At 45.1% G+C, this 17,447-nt stretch overlaps 2 protein-coding genes across 2 annotated transcripts in view; both read left to right on the top strand.

Annotated features, from left to right (window-relative positions):
* The first annotated feature begins 3,660 nt into the window (after positions 1 to 3,660).
* On the top strand, positions 3,661 to 12,824 carry LOC123366886 (protein CLN8-like). Its single transcript, XM_045010745.1, is given in 3 exon segments — positions 3,661 to 3,781; positions 7,153 to 7,805; positions 12,026 to 12,824. Coding segments are annotated over 2 exon segments (867 nt in total). The 5' UTR covers positions 3,661 to 3,781; positions 7,153 to 7,262; the 3' UTR covers positions 12,350 to 12,824.
* LOC123366887 (protein CLN8-like) overlaps positions 3,698 to 17,447 on the top strand; it is a 39,513-nt gene continuing 25,763 nt past the window's right edge. The window contains exon 1 of the mRNA XM_045010748.1: positions 3,698 to 3,781. The gene's annotated coding sequence lies outside the window, so the exon portion shown is untranslated. The remainder of the gene's footprint in view (positions 3,782 to 17,447) is intronic.

The following is a 17,447-nucleotide window of genomic DNA, read 5'->3' as shown; positions in this document are numbered from 1 at the left end:
CTGGACCAGTGACATGTGCATAGGGAGCCAAGTCATTGGAAATAATCAAGGAGGAAGCCAGTGGAAAAAATGAATGGGGCCACTCTGGTTACCACCTTGGGCTCAGGGGCATCCTCTGTACCCCCAAACCTTACCTCCCTTTTCACTTATTCACTCTGTGATGAGGCAGTTCTGGCGGTACCAAAGTGAGAGTGCCAGTTCAAGACAAATTGCTCAAACAGGGCAGTTACAGCCCTCGGCTTGGGGTTTTCCACCTCTAAGGCAACCCAAACCAGCCAGACAAAAAGGACTTTGGTTTCACCGCACTGGGTAACACAAGTCACACAAACAATGTCCTTAGACACTCCAGTCTCCCAGTATCACCACCAGACCCACTCATCCTGGGGATGAATGGTTATGAAAACCAACACCCCAATAAAAGAAAACGGTTCTCTTGATCCCAAAGGACCAAGCCCCAGCCCCAGGTCAATATACACGTCTGATCTTACCCACAAATCACGCTGTTGCCAATCCTTTAGAATATAAAATCTAAAGGTTTATTCATAAAGGGAAAAAGGTAGAGATGAGAGCTAGAATTGGTTAAATGGAATCAATTACATAGAGTAATGACAAAGTTCTTAGTTCAGGCTTGTAACAGTGATGGAGTAAACTGCAGGTTCAAATCAAGTCTCTGGAGAACATCCCCTGCTGGGATGGGTCACTAGTCCCTTGTGTAGAGCTTCATTTCCTAGCAAAATCTCTCCAGAGGTAAGAAGCAGGACTGAAGACAAGATGGAGATGAGGCATTATTAGCCTTATATAGGCTTTTCCAGGTGTAAGAACCTCTTTGTCCTTACTGTGGAACATTATAGCAAAATGGAGTCTAGAGTCACATGGGCAAGTCCCTGCATACTTTGCTCAGTTACAAGGCGTATCTGCCTTCTCTCCATGGGTCGATTGTGTAGCTGATGGTCCTTAATAGGCCATCAAGCGAACTTATCAGAGCTAACACCAACTTGTCTGCGGTGTCACCCAGAAGCAGAGCACAAATACAAAATACAGACAGTACAGAGCCAATACTTATAACTTCAACTACAAAATGATACAGACAGCATAATCATAACCACCAACCCATAACCTGGTCTTAGCCACCGTATATGACCACCTTTACCTAAGATTTGGTGCCACTACAGGACCTTGGTTGCAAACCATGTTCTACATGGTCCCAGTTTATATCAATAATGTCACACACACACACAAACGAGTGAAAGAGTGTGCCTCACTCATACAATAGGTCAATTTGGCACATTAGCCAGGAGGAAGCAAATTGTGAGTGTTTTCGACCACAAACCCCATCCCTCCAGATTTGCAACCATCCCTGGACCAGTGACAGGGGCATAGACAGCCAAGTCATTGAAAATAATCAAGGAGGAAGCCAGTGGAGAAAATGAATGGGGCCACTCTGGTTACCACCTTGGGGTCAGGGGAGTGCTCTGTACCCCCAAACCTTACCTCCCCTTTTCACGTATTCACACACAAAAAAGTGAAAGTGCACGCCTCACTCATCCAATAGGTCAATTTGGCACATTAGCCAGGAGGAAGCAAATCGTGAGCGTTTTCGACCACAAACCCCATCCCTCCAGATTTGCAACCATCCCTGGACCAGTGACAGGGGCACAGCCAACCCCGGACCAGTGACAGGTGCGTAGGCAGCCAAGTCATTGGAAATAATCAAGGAGGAAGCCGTTGAAAAAAATGAATGGGGCCACTCTGGTTATTACCTTGGGGTTAGGGGACTGCTCTGTAGCCCCAAACCTTACCTCCCTTTTCATATATTCACACCCAAAAAAGTGAAAGAGCATGCCTCAAGCATCCAAAAGATCAGGGTTCGGCAACCTTTCAGAAGAGCTGTGCCAAGTCTTCATTTTGTCTCTCTGATTTAAGGTTTCGCACGCCAGTAATACATTTTAATATTTTTAGAAGGTCTCTTTTTATGGCTATAATATATAACTAAACTATTGTTGTATATAAAGAAAATAAGGTTTTTAAAATGCTTAAGAAGCTTCATTTAAAATTAAATGAAAACGCAGAACCCCCCAGACCCCTGTAATAGGTCAATTTGGCACATTAGCCAGGAGGAAGCAGATCGTGAGCGTTTTCGACCACAAACCCCATCCCTCCAGATTTGCAACAATCCCTGGACCAGTGACAGGTGCACAACCATCCCTGGACCAGTGACACATGCATAACCATCCCTGGACCAGTGACAGGTGCATAGGCAGCCAAGTCACTGGAAATAATCAAGGAGGAAGCCAGTGGAAAAAATGAATGGGGCCACTCTGGTTATCACCTTGGGGTCAGGGGAGTGCTCTGTACCCACAAACCTTACCTCCCCTTTTCACGTATTCACACACAAATGAGTGGAAGCGCGCACCTCAATCATCCAATAGGTCAATTTTGCACATTAGCCAGGAGGAAGCAAATCGTGAGCGTTTTCGACCACAAACACCTTCCCTCCAGATTTGCAACCATCCCTGGACCAGTGACAGGGACATAGGCAGCCAAGTCATTGAAAATAATCAAGGAGGAAGCCAGTGGAGAAAATGAATGGGGCCACTCTGGTTACCACCTTGGGGTCAGGGGAGTGCTCTGTACCCACAAACCTTACCTCCCTATTCACGTATTCACACATAAAAAAGTGAAAGAGCATGCCTCAAGCATCCAAAAGATCAGGGTTCAGCAACCTTTCAGAAGAGCTGTGCCAAGTCTTCATTTTGTCTCTCTGATTTAAGGTTTCGCATGCCAGTAATACATTTTAATATTTTTAGAAGGTCTCTTTTTATGGCTATAATATATAACTAAACTATTGTTGTATATAAAGTATATAAGTTTTTTAACATGCTTAAAACGCTTCATTTAAAATTAAATTAAAATGCAGCAACCCCCAGAACCCTGCAATAGGGCAATTTGGCCAGGAGGAAGCAGAATGTGAGTGTTTTTGACCACAAACCCTGTCCCTCCTGATTTGCAACCCCATGGATCAGGCGGCAGCAAGTCCTGAGCAGGAGCCCAGACGGTTACGTTGTGCAGCAGAAACTGCAACTGGTTGCAAAACGGGAGGGTTTCGAAATGTGGGCTGGACCTCCCGCAGGCATGACTACGGCAGCTCAACCGGAGCCGCCGGTTTCTGTCGTTACACCGGACCAGCGAACCGCCCGACCAGCGGACTCTCCGCAGTCATGCCCGCGGGAGGTCCGCTGCTCCCGCGGCTCGAGGGCGCCTCCCGGGCATGAGTGCTTGGGGCGGCCAAATTTGTAGAGCCGCCTCTGTCTCCCCCCCTCAGTGTTTTGTCAGGACTCTGTACGGGGGGCGATCGCCCTTTCCATCAGTGCAACGCAAAACTTGGTTGCTGCACCAGGGCAGAGTGTGACCTGCCCCCCTATTGCCCTGCAGAATTAAGCTCCAAGGAGAGCTGTGAACAACCCGAGTCCGGCTTGCCAGTGCGGGGTATTTGGGACGCTCCACTCCCCCGTCAGGGGAGGGCGGGACGGTTTACGTCAGGTGGAAACAAAGGGTGGGGCAGGAGGAAGCGACATTATCCCGTGTGTACAGGCGTCTGTCCCGGCTGTGCTGAGGAGCTGGGATTCAAGGTTCTTGGCAGCTGCTTCTGCTTCTACAAAGGTGGAAGAAGCAGCCCGGACTTCTCTGTTTTGCAGTCGGCTGATCGCTGCTGTTGAGCACATGACAGGAAAGCACGGAGGCTGCGGGGAGAAAGGGCAGAGCAAGTGAAGCAGAGCAGCCGGTAAGCAGCAAGCAAATGGTGCTGGGTGGAGAAGAGTTTTATTAAATACAGCCCTTATTTTACCGAATGGAAAGGGTGAGCCTAGGAGAACCTGCCTATTGGTACCGACGCGGCAGATAAACAAACCGGGCCGGCCGCCAGGGTGTTTACCCTGGCGAGCCGGGAGCTGCAGGTTGCCGACCCCTGGGCTAGTGGTTGCACCAGCCCTGGCTCCTAGTCAAATTGTGTGAAATGAGATACTCTCTGGGCAGTTCTTCCCCTGCCCATATTGACAGGATGTGCTGTGTCCAGCAGTCTCAGCAATCTGGTCTCATGGATATTTTCAAACAAAAATGAAAGAAAACATTCAGCTGCTTTTAACCATCTCCATGTGAAGGAAGTTTTAATTAACTTTATGCCCCTAAGCTTGGAAATTCTGAACTATATAGTTAATAATATTAACTGTGATGTGGGTGAGAAATATGGAGGTTGTTTCTCTGTGTCCTATCTGCTTAGTTAGTTTCAGGAATAAAAGCCCTTTTAGAATGTGGTGCAGTTCTGTTCATAAATTGACCATGCAATTCTATTCAAAAGATGATCCTGCAAGCTCTTTCTCATGCAGGTAGTCCCGTTTACTAGAATAAGGTTTTGTAGAATTATGCCCTTTGGTGTCTGATATTCCAAACTGCAAGCAAAACAACACTGTTGGGATTCCCTCCAAGACCTTTTCCACTTGACTTATCCAGAACACTTCAGTTCTGCGAGAACACTTTTATTCTGTTCTCTGGAATCCAAAAACTCAGTTCAAATCCAGGCTTGTCACTGAGGTTTCTTTATTGGCATTTCAGAAAGCAGCACCTGAGGTGATCAGGTCAGGTGCAGTGGAGTAGATTAGGGTGCACAACTCCAAAGTACATAGTTTTAAATGAGATTATACACAAATTCTAAAAGAGACTAACACCTACACATTACATTCTACATATCACAGGCATTATGACTGGCTTGCTAATTTGGTGAACCAGGCCCTGTATAGATCATCATGAGCTATCCATGTGTTACGAATTGTGCTAGTAAGAAAAGCTGCAGAAAATCTTATCACACATCTTCCATTTCTTTATCTACTAGCTACATATTATTTACAAGGCCCCTTGTGAATGTATGCTTTGTCCATTTGTCCTGTGTTCTCACTTCTAATTTTCATTGTCCTACAAGGCTTGCAAACACGCACACCTGTGATGCTGCATACGTAATTAAAACACCTCACAGAACAGAGAATTGTAAGAAGCAGGGCTGTCTTTTCTTTAAGCTTTGAAAAGTTGTATTTATTTTTTCATAATATGACTTAATACAGAAAAAGATTTTTAAAAGTTCTGATTATAACAAAGTACATATTTGTGTGTATCAAAGGTCTGTTAATGTAAACATATAGAGAATAATGTTTACTGGTTTTCTTTTTTTCTAGACAAAACTAAGTGTGTGTACACATGAACCTTAGAGATGGGGCTCAATTTTCATTTACGTTTAGACCACATTATTCTGCTCTAACCGTTCAAGGCTCTTTCATACTTCCAGGCAGTGTAAAGTGGCCTTAGTGTAACTGAGAAGGAGGCCCATAGTGGCTGGTTTGTTGCCGCTTTAATCTGTACCCTGTAAACTGGGTGTGTATGTTTGACTCCTAAAGACTCTTAGGGTATGATTATGCTGCATTTTAAAACTAGTGCCAGTGAGTCTGAGAACCCAAAGCTCATGCTACGGTGCTAAAAAGCGCTGTAGACATTGTGTCTCAGGCTCCCAAAATCACCACCTACCTGGATTTCGGAACCCAAGCTCCAGCTCAAGCCCAAACATCTGCACAGCTGATTTTAGTGCCGTAGTATGAGCCTGAAGCACCATTACACAATCCTGAGTCTATAGAACAGGGCTCAGAGACTCGCTGCTGTGGGTTTTAAAATATAGTGTAGACGTATCGAGAGGGCTTACAGATGGAAAAAATGAAGGTTCAGTGATGCTTTAAAAATGCTGCTAAAGAAGCATAAGCTAGGGTTACCATATGTCTGGGTTTCCCCCTGACAGAGTATATTTTCTCTGTCCCAACAGGGTTTACAAATAACAGCAAATGTCCTGGTTTTTGCAGACAAGATGTAGCTCAGAAAGAGCCCCGATGGTCTGCTTCCTGATTGGTCCACTCCCCTGCATCTGTAACTGATTGGTCCATTCCCCTGAAAGCCATAGCAGCTGGATCCCATCCATCCATGCTCCAGCTCTTAGCCCTGGGGAGAGGGTCCCACAGGGAGGCGCTGATTGATGGTTGTTGCTGCGTCCTGGGTTTGTGCCAGTTGCTGTGTCACCGTGAAAGGGAGTGACACTGCACCGTGAAAGGGAGTGACACTGCACTGCCCCAGCTCTCCCTACATCCCCCAGCTTCCCTCCCTTCCCCACTTCCCTGTCCCTCACCCCCACAGTGTCCTCTTTTTGGGAACCTGAATTATAGTAATCCTATTGTAAGCCTCAATTTTTTTTTCTCTTTTTAGCAGTGGCCCTTCATTTATGTCATAGTAGTTGTTTCTGTTCACACCTGGAATATTAACTTTGTTAGAAGTAAAAAAGCATTGGTCATAAAACAATTTTAAGTGTTTTGTGAGGAAGGTGTTGTGGGGGGAAATGGAACTGACAGTATAAGTTGGTGAAGGATTATTTTTAAAATGTGTTGACAATAGCTGGAAGAACTTCTTGAGGAATGATGATTTGTAAAGGGAAGGGAAGACGAAGATAAAAAAAGAATTGATGTACAAGTAACAGAAAGGGAGGTTTCAGAGTGGTAGCTGTGTTAGTCTGTATCAGCAAAAACAACGAGGAGTCCTTGTGGCACCTTAGAAACTAACAAATTTATTTGGGCATAAGCTTTCGTGGGCTAAAACCCACTTCACCAGATGCATGGAGCGGAAAATACAGTAGGAAGATATATAGACATAGTCTATGAAAAGATGGGGGTTGCCTTACCAATTCTAACTAGACAATTCAATTAAAGGGAGGAAAAAACAATAAAGAAAATGACCAAGAAAATGTATTGTATTTTTATATAACTAGGGAACAAAAGGTGAATGTTTTTTTGTGACTGTAACATCCATAGGCATTAATAGTTCTGCAAGCAAGGAAACAGGGAGTCTCTCTGTCTATCTTCTTTTTTATATACCTGTTTGTGACCTGTAAGGCTAATCATCATCCTTGAACAGGTTTTTTTATGTCAGTTGTGAACTGTTGGGAAATATCAGTAGAAACAGTAATAAACTCTAAACAGTAGTGAAACTAGAGAGCTTTCATGAATGGGGAGACCATATATACACACAAAGACAGCCATTTGATACAAGTCTCTTCTGTCTTTTTTATTGCAGATGAGTTTCTGCTCTGTGTAACAGCCGAGGCTCTGTATCTTTATAAGAGACCATTGTGAGGGTGAGAAGCTTCAGAATCCCTCCAAATATTTTGAAGTAGAGAAGAAGAAATGTATCTTGCAAATCATGGTGCAACATCTGGAGACATATTTGACTGGGACTATGTTCTGTGGGAAGTTCGTTTGAAGCTACTAGCAGCTGTTTTTTTAATCTATGTGGGAGTATTTCTTCTAGCTCACTGGCTGTCCTCATGCATCAGTGCTAGTTATCGCACCTTGTCAGGAAAAGAGAAGGTCTCATGGAATACGTCTATCACATCTGGCCTGTTTGGAATTCAGAGTTGTATAGCTGGGTTGTGGGCCTTGCTCATTGATCCAGTTTTTCAAGCTGACAAAGTATATTCACAGCAAAAATGGAGCTGGTTTCACTGCTTATTAGCCTCTGGCTTCTTCTTGTATGAGAGTGTAGTTATTCATGTGTCTGGTATTGTTTTCAGAACATTTGATGTGCTCATGGTAGTTCATCATTTATTTGCCTTTGTTGGGCTTCTTGGTCTGATAATTAACATAAAATCTGGGCACTATCTCCCCCTGATGGGACTGCTACTTGAGATGTGCACTCCTTTTGGCTGCCTCTCCTATGTGCTTTCAAAGGTAAGAACTTGCTGTATTAATTCTTGGTGATAGAAGTTTCCATTATAAACATCATGTTGCCTCCCCCTCAAAAAAAATTCTGCAAAGAAATATTGGCCTTCAAATTGGGAGATTAGTTCTGGCATCAAGGAAGAATTTTTCCTTCCAAACTTGAAGTGAAATGGCCATGGAATCCTTAATTATAACATCCTAAAAATACTTAAATACTGTCCACAATTTTTTTTTTACCCATTTTGTAGAAAAGAAACAAAATGGAAAGATTTTTAAAAATTACTTTACAGACTCACTAGTTGGGATCTAGTGCACAGGACTAAAGATTATGTTAGTAAACTCTATTTTTAAAAGATTTTTTTAAAGACTGAAAATAGAAGTATGGGAATACCTTATCAGCTCCAACAAACTTAATATAGACTATTCAATTTCTGCTGTAGACTAAAGGCATGTGCATGTGTGCTCCCTCATATGAATGTTTATGTATATTCTGTGGATGGTGACAGGGAGAACAGCTTTGAAGAGATCTACCATCCCCCGCTGTTTTGTTTTGCTTTATCAGGTACTCTTTAAGTGTACTATTGGTCTGTTCCACAATGGCTTGACCAGTGGAATTATACAGAATACCAAAGACGTGGTTAATTTGCCACTGCGTGCAAAAATCCGCAAGCTTGTGGGAAACGTAGGCGGGGCCATTATCAATATTTATCTGTCGGGGGCGGCCCATAACGGCCACCGCAGCAAAAACATAATTAATTACATATTTGGCCTGTTTGCCCCATTGGGGGGTGGCCCAAATATAATGAGAGTAGGTATTAATAATAACATATAATTATTTCCAGGGAAAAAAAAGGGGGATAAAGCGTGACATCCATTTACCAAATTTGATTGGATTGAAGGCCGCAGGGGTTAACACCCAAATTGGAATAATAAAAACTGGCACAATAATTACAGGTTTAAACAATATATTGGGCCTGAATTAAAGGGATCATAAAATATTTTACTACAAATTTAACATTTTAATGAAAAAATACATAAGTATTAATGGAATTCCAAAAAAAACAGAATGAGTTAACTTAAATTAACTGAAAAATGCAAAAAAAAACCAAAGACTACAATCAAGGACACCACTTGCAACAAAAACTTGGGAAACAGCCAAGAGAAAGGGGGGGCTTGGCGGACGGCCAAGAAAGCGGGGGGCTTGGCGGACAGTCAAAAAAAGCTGCTATAAAAACGGCAGGACTCGGCCAGGCACTAACAAAATGTGTTAGCCAAAAGGGGAATGGTCACCATCTGGGCCCAGGAGTCCCCTTGGTGCAGCTGTTTTGGCATATGAGCCCAAATCTGAACATAAATACTTCCTATATAAGCACTATTTATTACCCTGGGGACTATCTAAATGCCATATTATCCGGCATGGGAACGAGGGAGGATTAGCCCCATAGTGCCCGGGGGCAGGGGTCCGAAAAATTGGGTAAGAACCACCACCACCTCCCCGGGGAAAGTAAGCTCCCTATCTTTAAGACAAGGAGGGATTATAAAAAAAACAATCTTTAAAATCTATTATCATAAACTGATAATCATATGGGATAAAATTGGGATTTGGGGTTTTACACTGCAGGGGTCCCATGGATTGAATGCAGGCGTTAATCGCTTTAAAATCATGGAGCATTTGCCATCTACCAGATTTTTTTCTTAATAACAAAAACTGGCGAATTCCAGGGGCTGGTGGATTTTTCCACATGGCCCGCCTGGTATTGTTCCTCACTTGAGTGATACAATGCAAAAGGCTTTTCCTGGGGCAGTGGCCACTATTCCACCCACACAGGGGTACTGGTTAGCCATACAAGGGGAAGGGCAGTAAACTCAGTCATGAATGGAAAAATGTGAACAAAACGAATTAGCTGAAAAAGGCTGAAGATAAAACACTGGCCTCAGTCAAAAACACCACTAGCTGCTAAAACTTGGCGAACAGCCAAGAGAAAGGGGGCCTAACTACACCCAAGCAAAAGCGGCAAAACTTGGCCAGGCACTAACAGCACTGGCCTCAGTCATAAATGGTAAGATGTGATCCAAATTTGCTTATCAAGTCTCTTCCCCATAGGGATACAGCAATATTCATAAAATAGGGCTTAAGGAGAATTTCCTTTCCCCCTTCTCGCGGAGTTATAGCAATCCATCGGGTGCTTTGTTGAGCAGCCTGCAATCCGTCCACTCCCCAAATGGCTGGCACTTTGGATTTGTCCCAGGTGGACGGCCACTGCGAAGCGGAGATGACTGTAACGTCAGCTCCAGTATCTACCAGTCCCTCAAGGGGGATACCGATAAGCGAGATTCCTCATTAATTCCCACCGGGCTTCAGGATTATCTACCTGCCTCTGAATAGCCTCCTGTAGTCTATTAATAAACTCCACATACGACTCTTGAGGGCCCTGGCGGGTGACGGTAAAGGACCGGGAGGGTTTCCCCGTCACCGGTACTTTAAACAGGGCTCTTAAAACACAATGCCCCACAACTTGGAGCGTCACAAGAGGGATATTCGCAGACTGCTCTCGTATACTGGCAAACTGTCCTGCTCCATACAGCTGCTCGGGAGTATAGGCCCCCCCACGATGCCCGCCCCTGTTGTAATGCTTCCTGTTGAAATTCACTATCCCAAATAACATACTGCACGGGGCTTAAAAGCATCCTACAAAGATCCTTCCAATCTTGGGGGAGCATGCTATACCCATTTGCAATCCCTTCTAAAATACCTCGGGTGATGGTGGATTTCAATCCCGACTCAGTAACCGCCCGTCTCGCCTCTCGGAGAACGGAATGGGGGGGGGGGGGCTGTGATCTCCACTTCAACCTCCCTCCCCCTCTGCGTTGCCAGGGCGATGTGTCACTGGGAACGCAGCCAACAGCTCTCTTATCTCTTCAGTGTTCAATCCTCCCTCCTCCTTTTCCTTCTGTATCATTGCCTGAAAAGGGGACAGCCGAAAATTCGGCCGTGAAGAGCCATCCGCACCCGGACATGCATCATAGCATTCGGGTACCACCTCAGGCGGCTTAGGGGGCAAGATCCGAGGGTAAGGAGGGGGGACCCAAGGCGCGGGGGCGAGAAGGATAGCCCTGGATAACGCTCCAACCCTGATTATCTCCAGAGCCTCCGTACATCGCTGACAAAGCAGGAGCCACTGCACCGCGGCTCGAGGCTCCGCGTGCAGCGTCGCCCCTATCTTTATCCAATCATCTACCGACAGTGACCCGTGATCCGGGTACCAAGGACATTGGCGATCGATTTCAATTAGTAGCTTTTCTAACTGACCCAGGGAGACTGGCCTGCCAGCCTGTTGTATGATATCCTGCAGCTCTTTCGCATGAACTTTCTGCCGAGCTGACAGTTTCCCCCCCATACTCACGAAACGGGGATATTCAGCGAGGGTCGATGCATCGAAGGCTATTCCAGCCGGTGAGCAGGGGGAATCACGTCGGGGTCACCAGATGTAGCAATAAATGAAGCCAAGTCAGTCAGTCTGTTCCCGTGGAGCGCCCCAAGCGGGGGTTTTCCACGTCCTTTTATTATAGTGGTTACATAAATCATTCTATTATGCGCATGTGCAACCTCAATCCAACTACTTCGCCCCCTCCCCTGATTGGTGCTCTATGCACTGCGTGTTCCAGTGGTAAACACCTGGTCAGCGCTTTATCTGTGTGTCTCCTGATCGAGTGTGGGGGGGTGGAAACCACTTCAGCCGCTCTAAATCCGGGGGCGGTTTTCCAACCCCCTTAGTGCTTGAGAAGTGTAACGTTCCTACAGTGGTTTAGAATTCTGCTGGAGAAAAGGTGCTGTATCAGGGGTTCTCAAACTGGGGGTCGTGACCCCTAAGGGGGTCACAAGGTTATTGTGTGGAGGGTCCTGAGCTGTCAGACTCCACCCCCAAACCCCACTTGGCCTACAGCATTTGTAATGTTAAATATAAAAAAGTGTTTTTAATTTATAAAAGGAGTCACACTCAGGTTCGCTGTGTGAAAGGGGCCATGAGTACAAAAGTTTGAGACCCACTGTGCTATATAAATGTGCAATCTCTTAGCACTCAAGAGAAAAATGATTGAGAGAATGTTTGCATGGAACTTTGCACTAAACAATAGGAAAGCTAAATATGTATCTTATTTATAGAAAGCACTGACTGCCTTATCTTGAAGCTGCAATCTCATTTCTCTTTCTTTGTTGTTGTCTCTTCCAGATTGGCTATGGTAATACCCTTTTTTGGAAGGCAAACCAATGGGTAAATATTCATATGCTTCACTGCCGCATGGTCCACATGTAATAAATAAGGTGGGTGTGTATTTCCCATTGGAATGACGTGATGGAAAATCTGGGACTTCCATATTTTATTGTTTTTTTCATGGGGTTAAGTACACTTACATTAATACTTAATCCATACTGGTTATTCAAAACGACTCAGCATCTCTTTGGTCCAGTTGACAGGAAATTTCCAAATACAGCAGTGAAAAATGGATCCTCTGAAAAATTAAATTGTGAAACATTCCAAAAGAAGAAGATATAATTCTGCAACAGCTATGAGAATAACAGTAAAACATGGCCTGAAGAACATGGTGCAGGTTTATTAGTGAGTGCATGAAAATAGAATTGCTTACAAGAAGTCTATGAATATATCAGTCTCTTTGCAGATTGCTATCAGTGTACTATACTCATTTATCAAAAGTGTTTTAAAATTGTTTCCCTTTATAGTTAAAACGCACACAATCTTTGTGTCAGGATTTATGCCAGTAATTTTAGTCTAAGAACATAATATAGTTAAATCTCTTTCTGGGGGAAGTGGCAAGTGAAAGGTAAGGGAGGTGTCATTTGATTTATAAAAATCTACATACAGAACCATAGTTTAAATGGCAGGAGGGATTCACTGCCTCCCCTCCCTTCTGTCTCCCTCAGGTCCTACTGCTGTTGGAAATTTTGATAATACAGCTTTCTCAGAAATGGGTCAAGTTAGGGCTTTGAATAATACCCCTCTTCCATGAACACAGTGGCAACAAACTCAAAACAATTATGTAGATATATATTTATTTACATGTTAACTTTTTAAAATTATACTTTAACACATGAATGTATTGCTTGCATGACAATGACATTGACCTTTGGTAGTCCTAGAGAGTTTAGCCTGGACATGTAGGACTGAAAACATTTATTCGTCAAAGTAATCATCAATGTCATCTTCATGTAGGGCTCCACTGCTAGACACGTTGCACATTGGTCTTCACTGGTGTCCCACTCACACATCTCTGTATAAGGCAAACAGCTGGCCAGACATTTACAGGGTAGTGAGCATCAAGTCTTTGCACATGATTTTTTGATTGCGATCCTAAATCAATCCTCTGGCTATAGTATTTCATGCATAATTGGTGCGATCAGTCCATCCTCCAAGACCCATTTGTGCCCGATAGGAGAAGGTAGTTTTGGATGCACTTGATCATCACAGAGCTATTCCATTGCTTGATAATTTGCCCTCTTGAGAGCAGATATAAATGCATCCCTTCCAAATGGAATTTTTCTCCTTTTGTCTGCTGCTTATGAAACATCTACCAACATAGTTCTGCAAGTGTCAGAATGTTGGTCTTGAAAAGTAAAACTCGGCATATGAACACCTCTAGTGCAGTGTTTCCCAAACTTGGGATGCTGCTTGTTTAGGGAAAGCCGCTGGTGGGCCGGGTCAGTTTGTTTACCTACCGCGTCCGCAGGTCTGGCTGATCGCGGCTCCCACTGGCCGCGGTTCGCTGCTCCAGGCCAATGGGGGCTGCTGGAAGTGGCGGCCAGCACATCACTCACCCCGCACCACTTCCGGCAGCCCCTATTGGCCTGGAGCAGCAAACCACAGCCAGTGGGAGCCGTGATCGGCTGGACCTGAGGATGCGGCAGGTAAACAAACTGACCCGGCCCACCAGCGGCTTTCCCTAAACAAGCGGCGTCCCAAGTTTGGGAAACACTGCTCTGGTGCATTTATGACTTCCCAGTGAGTGTCTCAGCCATTCTGAGCACCTTCAGGGATGGTGTAGCCTTTTCCATCCTGTGCCTGTTCCCACAGACACAGTTGGCTGAGTCCAGTACAAGTCCCATCTTACGCAAAGCTTCCGACCCTGCCTCAGCAAGTTCCTTTCTCCCCTGTTTCCTTTAATCCATCCCTGGGACACCTCCTGGGACTCCCCTAGGTTATAGTATTCCCCTATGTCCCTCCTGTCAGTTGGGGGGAGCGGGGGAGGGGTCCTGACATCGATAACACTACTGTCTCCTAGCAAAATTGTGTGCCTGGCACTGCAGGCAATCCCAATACCCTGGCCTCCGGGCTAATGCCTCTTCTGATCTGGTGATATCCTGGGTAGCCAGTTTAGCTTGAAGTCTCTGTATCTGCTATTCCAGAGGTTCTTGAACTGTGGTCTGCAGACCGTCAGTGATCCCTGAGCTCTGTTCAGGTGGTCCATGGATTGTTCCCTCTAAGGTGTGCGCCTGGGCAGCTGCACACAAGAGAATGAAGGGCCACCCACCTACTTCAAAGTCTTGAAGATTGCCTACTGTTCACCTAAGGATTCTGAACTGTGAAGAGAAGGCCTGGAACTGAATAAAAAACCTTTGGGTCCTGATCCTTTTTATCTCAGATCTGCTTGATGCTTTATGCAGGGGAAGCTTGAGTTGTAAGACTGAGATGTCCAGTCCCATCTGGATCACCTGGGATATGAACATTGGACTATAACTTATGAACTAATTCTGAAAGAGCTCTTTGCAACTACAAAGCACACCATCTCTAGTATGAAACTAATCTCAGAATTGTACTCGTCTGGATGTATACTGATCTTTTAATCAATACTCTCTCTCTTGTCTTTTTAAATAAATTTTAGTTTAGTTAATAAGGATTGGCTGTAAGCATGTATTTGGGTATGTGATAAATAAAAGGTGGGATAGCTCCCTTTGATGGACACCCAGCCAGCCACTTACCTGTAAAATCCCTCTTGGTAGCTGTTCTTTACTTGCTTTACTTGTAAAGGGTTAAAAAGTCCTCCAGGTAAAGGAAAAAAAGTGAGCACCTGACCAAAAGAGCCAATGGGAAGGTAGAACTTTTTAAAATTGGGAAAGAAACTTTCCCTTTGTCTGATGTTCTCTGGGCTGCAGGGACATAGGCAGTAATGCTGTAACCAGCTTTAAGCCAGGTATGATTATAGATTATCATTCATACCTTGAACCTACTTATCTGGAGCCTCAGATATGTAAGTAAAATTAGGGAATGTCTAAAAAAACACGATTAGGGTTATTTCTTTTTTTTTTCCCATTGGCTTGTGGACTCCTCTATGCTAACCCCAGATGCTTTTATTTGCTTGTCACCTTTAAGCTGAACCCCCAAGAAAGCTATTTTTGGTGCTTGATTTTTTGGAATTGCTCTTTTAAAATCTAGCAAAAGTCTAAGTTCCAGATGTATTTTCTTTCTTTTTGTTTTTAATAAAATTTACCTTTTTTAAGAACAGGATTGGATTGTTGGTGTCCTAAGAGGTTTATGCATGTTGTTTGATTAGCTGGTTGCCACAGCTAATTTCCTTTGTTTTTTTTCTCAGCTTTTCCCGGGGGGGAGGGCGTGAAAGGGCTTGTTGAAGGTACCCCACAGGGAGGAATTCCCAAGTGCTCCTTTCTGGGTTCAAAGGGTTTTTTCCCCCCTTCCCATTTGGGTGGTGGCAGCGTTTACCAAGCCAAGGTCAGAGAAAAGCTGTAACCTTGGAAGTTTAATACAAGCCTGAAATGGCAAGTATTGATTTTTTAAATTCTTGCGGTCCCCACCTCTGCACTCAGAGTGACAGTTGGGATTCAGCCTTGACAGGGTAAGATCTAAAATATTTGTTAACTTGGGAGGTAATGTGTCCGATCCTTTGGGATTGGTAGAACTTTCATATATGATGAATAGGATTTTCAGTAATCCTCATCATATTTGACTTGTGTATCTGTGCGGAAGCCCAAGACCGTGTTGCTATAAGGGAACGGTGTTTTGGCTACTGTACAACCAGTAAGGTATTGTACAAGCTATTTTGTGGCTAGCTGGGTGAATATAAGTATTGAAATAACCACCAGCTTTGGGGATTGTTTGCCCTGTTCTTTGCAGTTTGTCCTAATTGAGTAACCTCAATGTGCCCCCCCCCCGTTCCCCTGTCACAAATGTCCACTCTCAGTTGTGGGTACAGTGTATTCTCAGGGTAGCGTGGAGGGAGTACCTCCTTTACTGCCATCAATGGGCAGACTGTCTATTAATACCACACTTACATTGATACAACTTGTCCTCTAAGTCTGCCATCCTTCCCACCAGTTCATCCCTCTCCCATCAAATTGCTTCACAGGATTCTCCATGCAGCATCCCATGTCTTTAGATCTGCTATCTCTACTGCTAATATGGATTTCTCTGTTAAAATCCTTTGTTGGTCCACTATCCCCTCCAAAGCCTGAATATGTTGGAGGAGATCATTTTCCCAGTATGCCATCCCAGGGCACATTCCTTTTTTCCGATATTCCTTTCCCTTGACGTCCCCTAGTACCTCCCCCATCTCCTTTTCAGTCTCATCCCAGATTAGTCTCTGTACCTGGTATGGGCCCTGATTCCAGAGGACATGCTTCCATGCTGATGACGGATTCTGCTCGATAACGATCCAAAGCAGTGCAGACTGACACACGTTCATTTTCATCATCTGAGTCTGATGCCACCAGCAGAAGGTTCATTTTCTTTTTTGGTGGTTCGGGTTCTGTAGTTTCTACATCGAAGTGTTGCTCTTTTAATATTTCTGACAGAATGTTGCACATCTGATCCCACTCAGATATTGGACGGCACTAGATTCTTAAACCTTGGGTCAAGTGCTGTAGCCAGGGCCGGCTCCAGACCCCAGCGCGCCAAGCGCGCGCTTGGGGCGGCATTTTGCTGGCAGGGCGGGAGGCGGGTCCGGCGGACCTTCCGTAGTCATGCCTGCGGGAGGTCCACCGGAGCCGCGGGACCAGTGGACCTCCCGCAGGCAAGACTGCGGAGGATCCGCTGGTACCGCGGCTTTGGTGGACCTCCCGCCGGCACCCCTGCGGAGGGTCCGCTGGTCCCGCGGCTCGGGTGGACCTCCCGCAGGCATGCCAGCGGATGCTCCACCGGAGCCGCGGGACCAGCGTAACCTCCGCAGGCACGTCTGCAAGAGGTCCCCCGGAGCCGCGGGACCGGTGACCGCCAGAGCGTGCCCCGCGGCGTGCCGCCCTGCTTGGGGCGGCGAGATTCCTAGAGCCGCCCCTGGCTGTAGCTATCTTTAGAAATCTCACGTTGCTACCTTCTTTGCATTTTGTCAAATCTGCAGTGAAAGTGTTCTTAAAACGAACATGTACTAGGTCATCATCCGAGACTGCTATAACATGAAATATGTGGCAAGACGTGGGTAAAACACCGAGCAAGAGACATACAATTCTCCCCCGAGAAGTTGTCACAAATTTAATTATTGCATTATTTTTTAACGAGCGTCATCAGTATGGAAGCATGTCCTGTGGAATGATGGCCGAAGCATGAAGGGGCGTACAAATGTTTAGCACATCTAGCATGTAAATACCTTGCAACACTGGCTGAAAAAGTGCTATGTGAATGCTTGTTCTCA

This window comes from Mauremys mutica, chromosome 3 (genome assembly GCF_020497125.1).
Source record: "Mauremys mutica isolate MM-2020 ecotype Southern chromosome 3, ASM2049712v1, whole genome shotgun sequence".
NCBI classification, from domain to species: domain Eukaryota; kingdom Metazoa; phylum Chordata; order Testudines; family Geoemydidae; genus Mauremys; species Mauremys mutica.
This window is presented reverse-complemented; position numbering and strand designations above follow the sequence as displayed.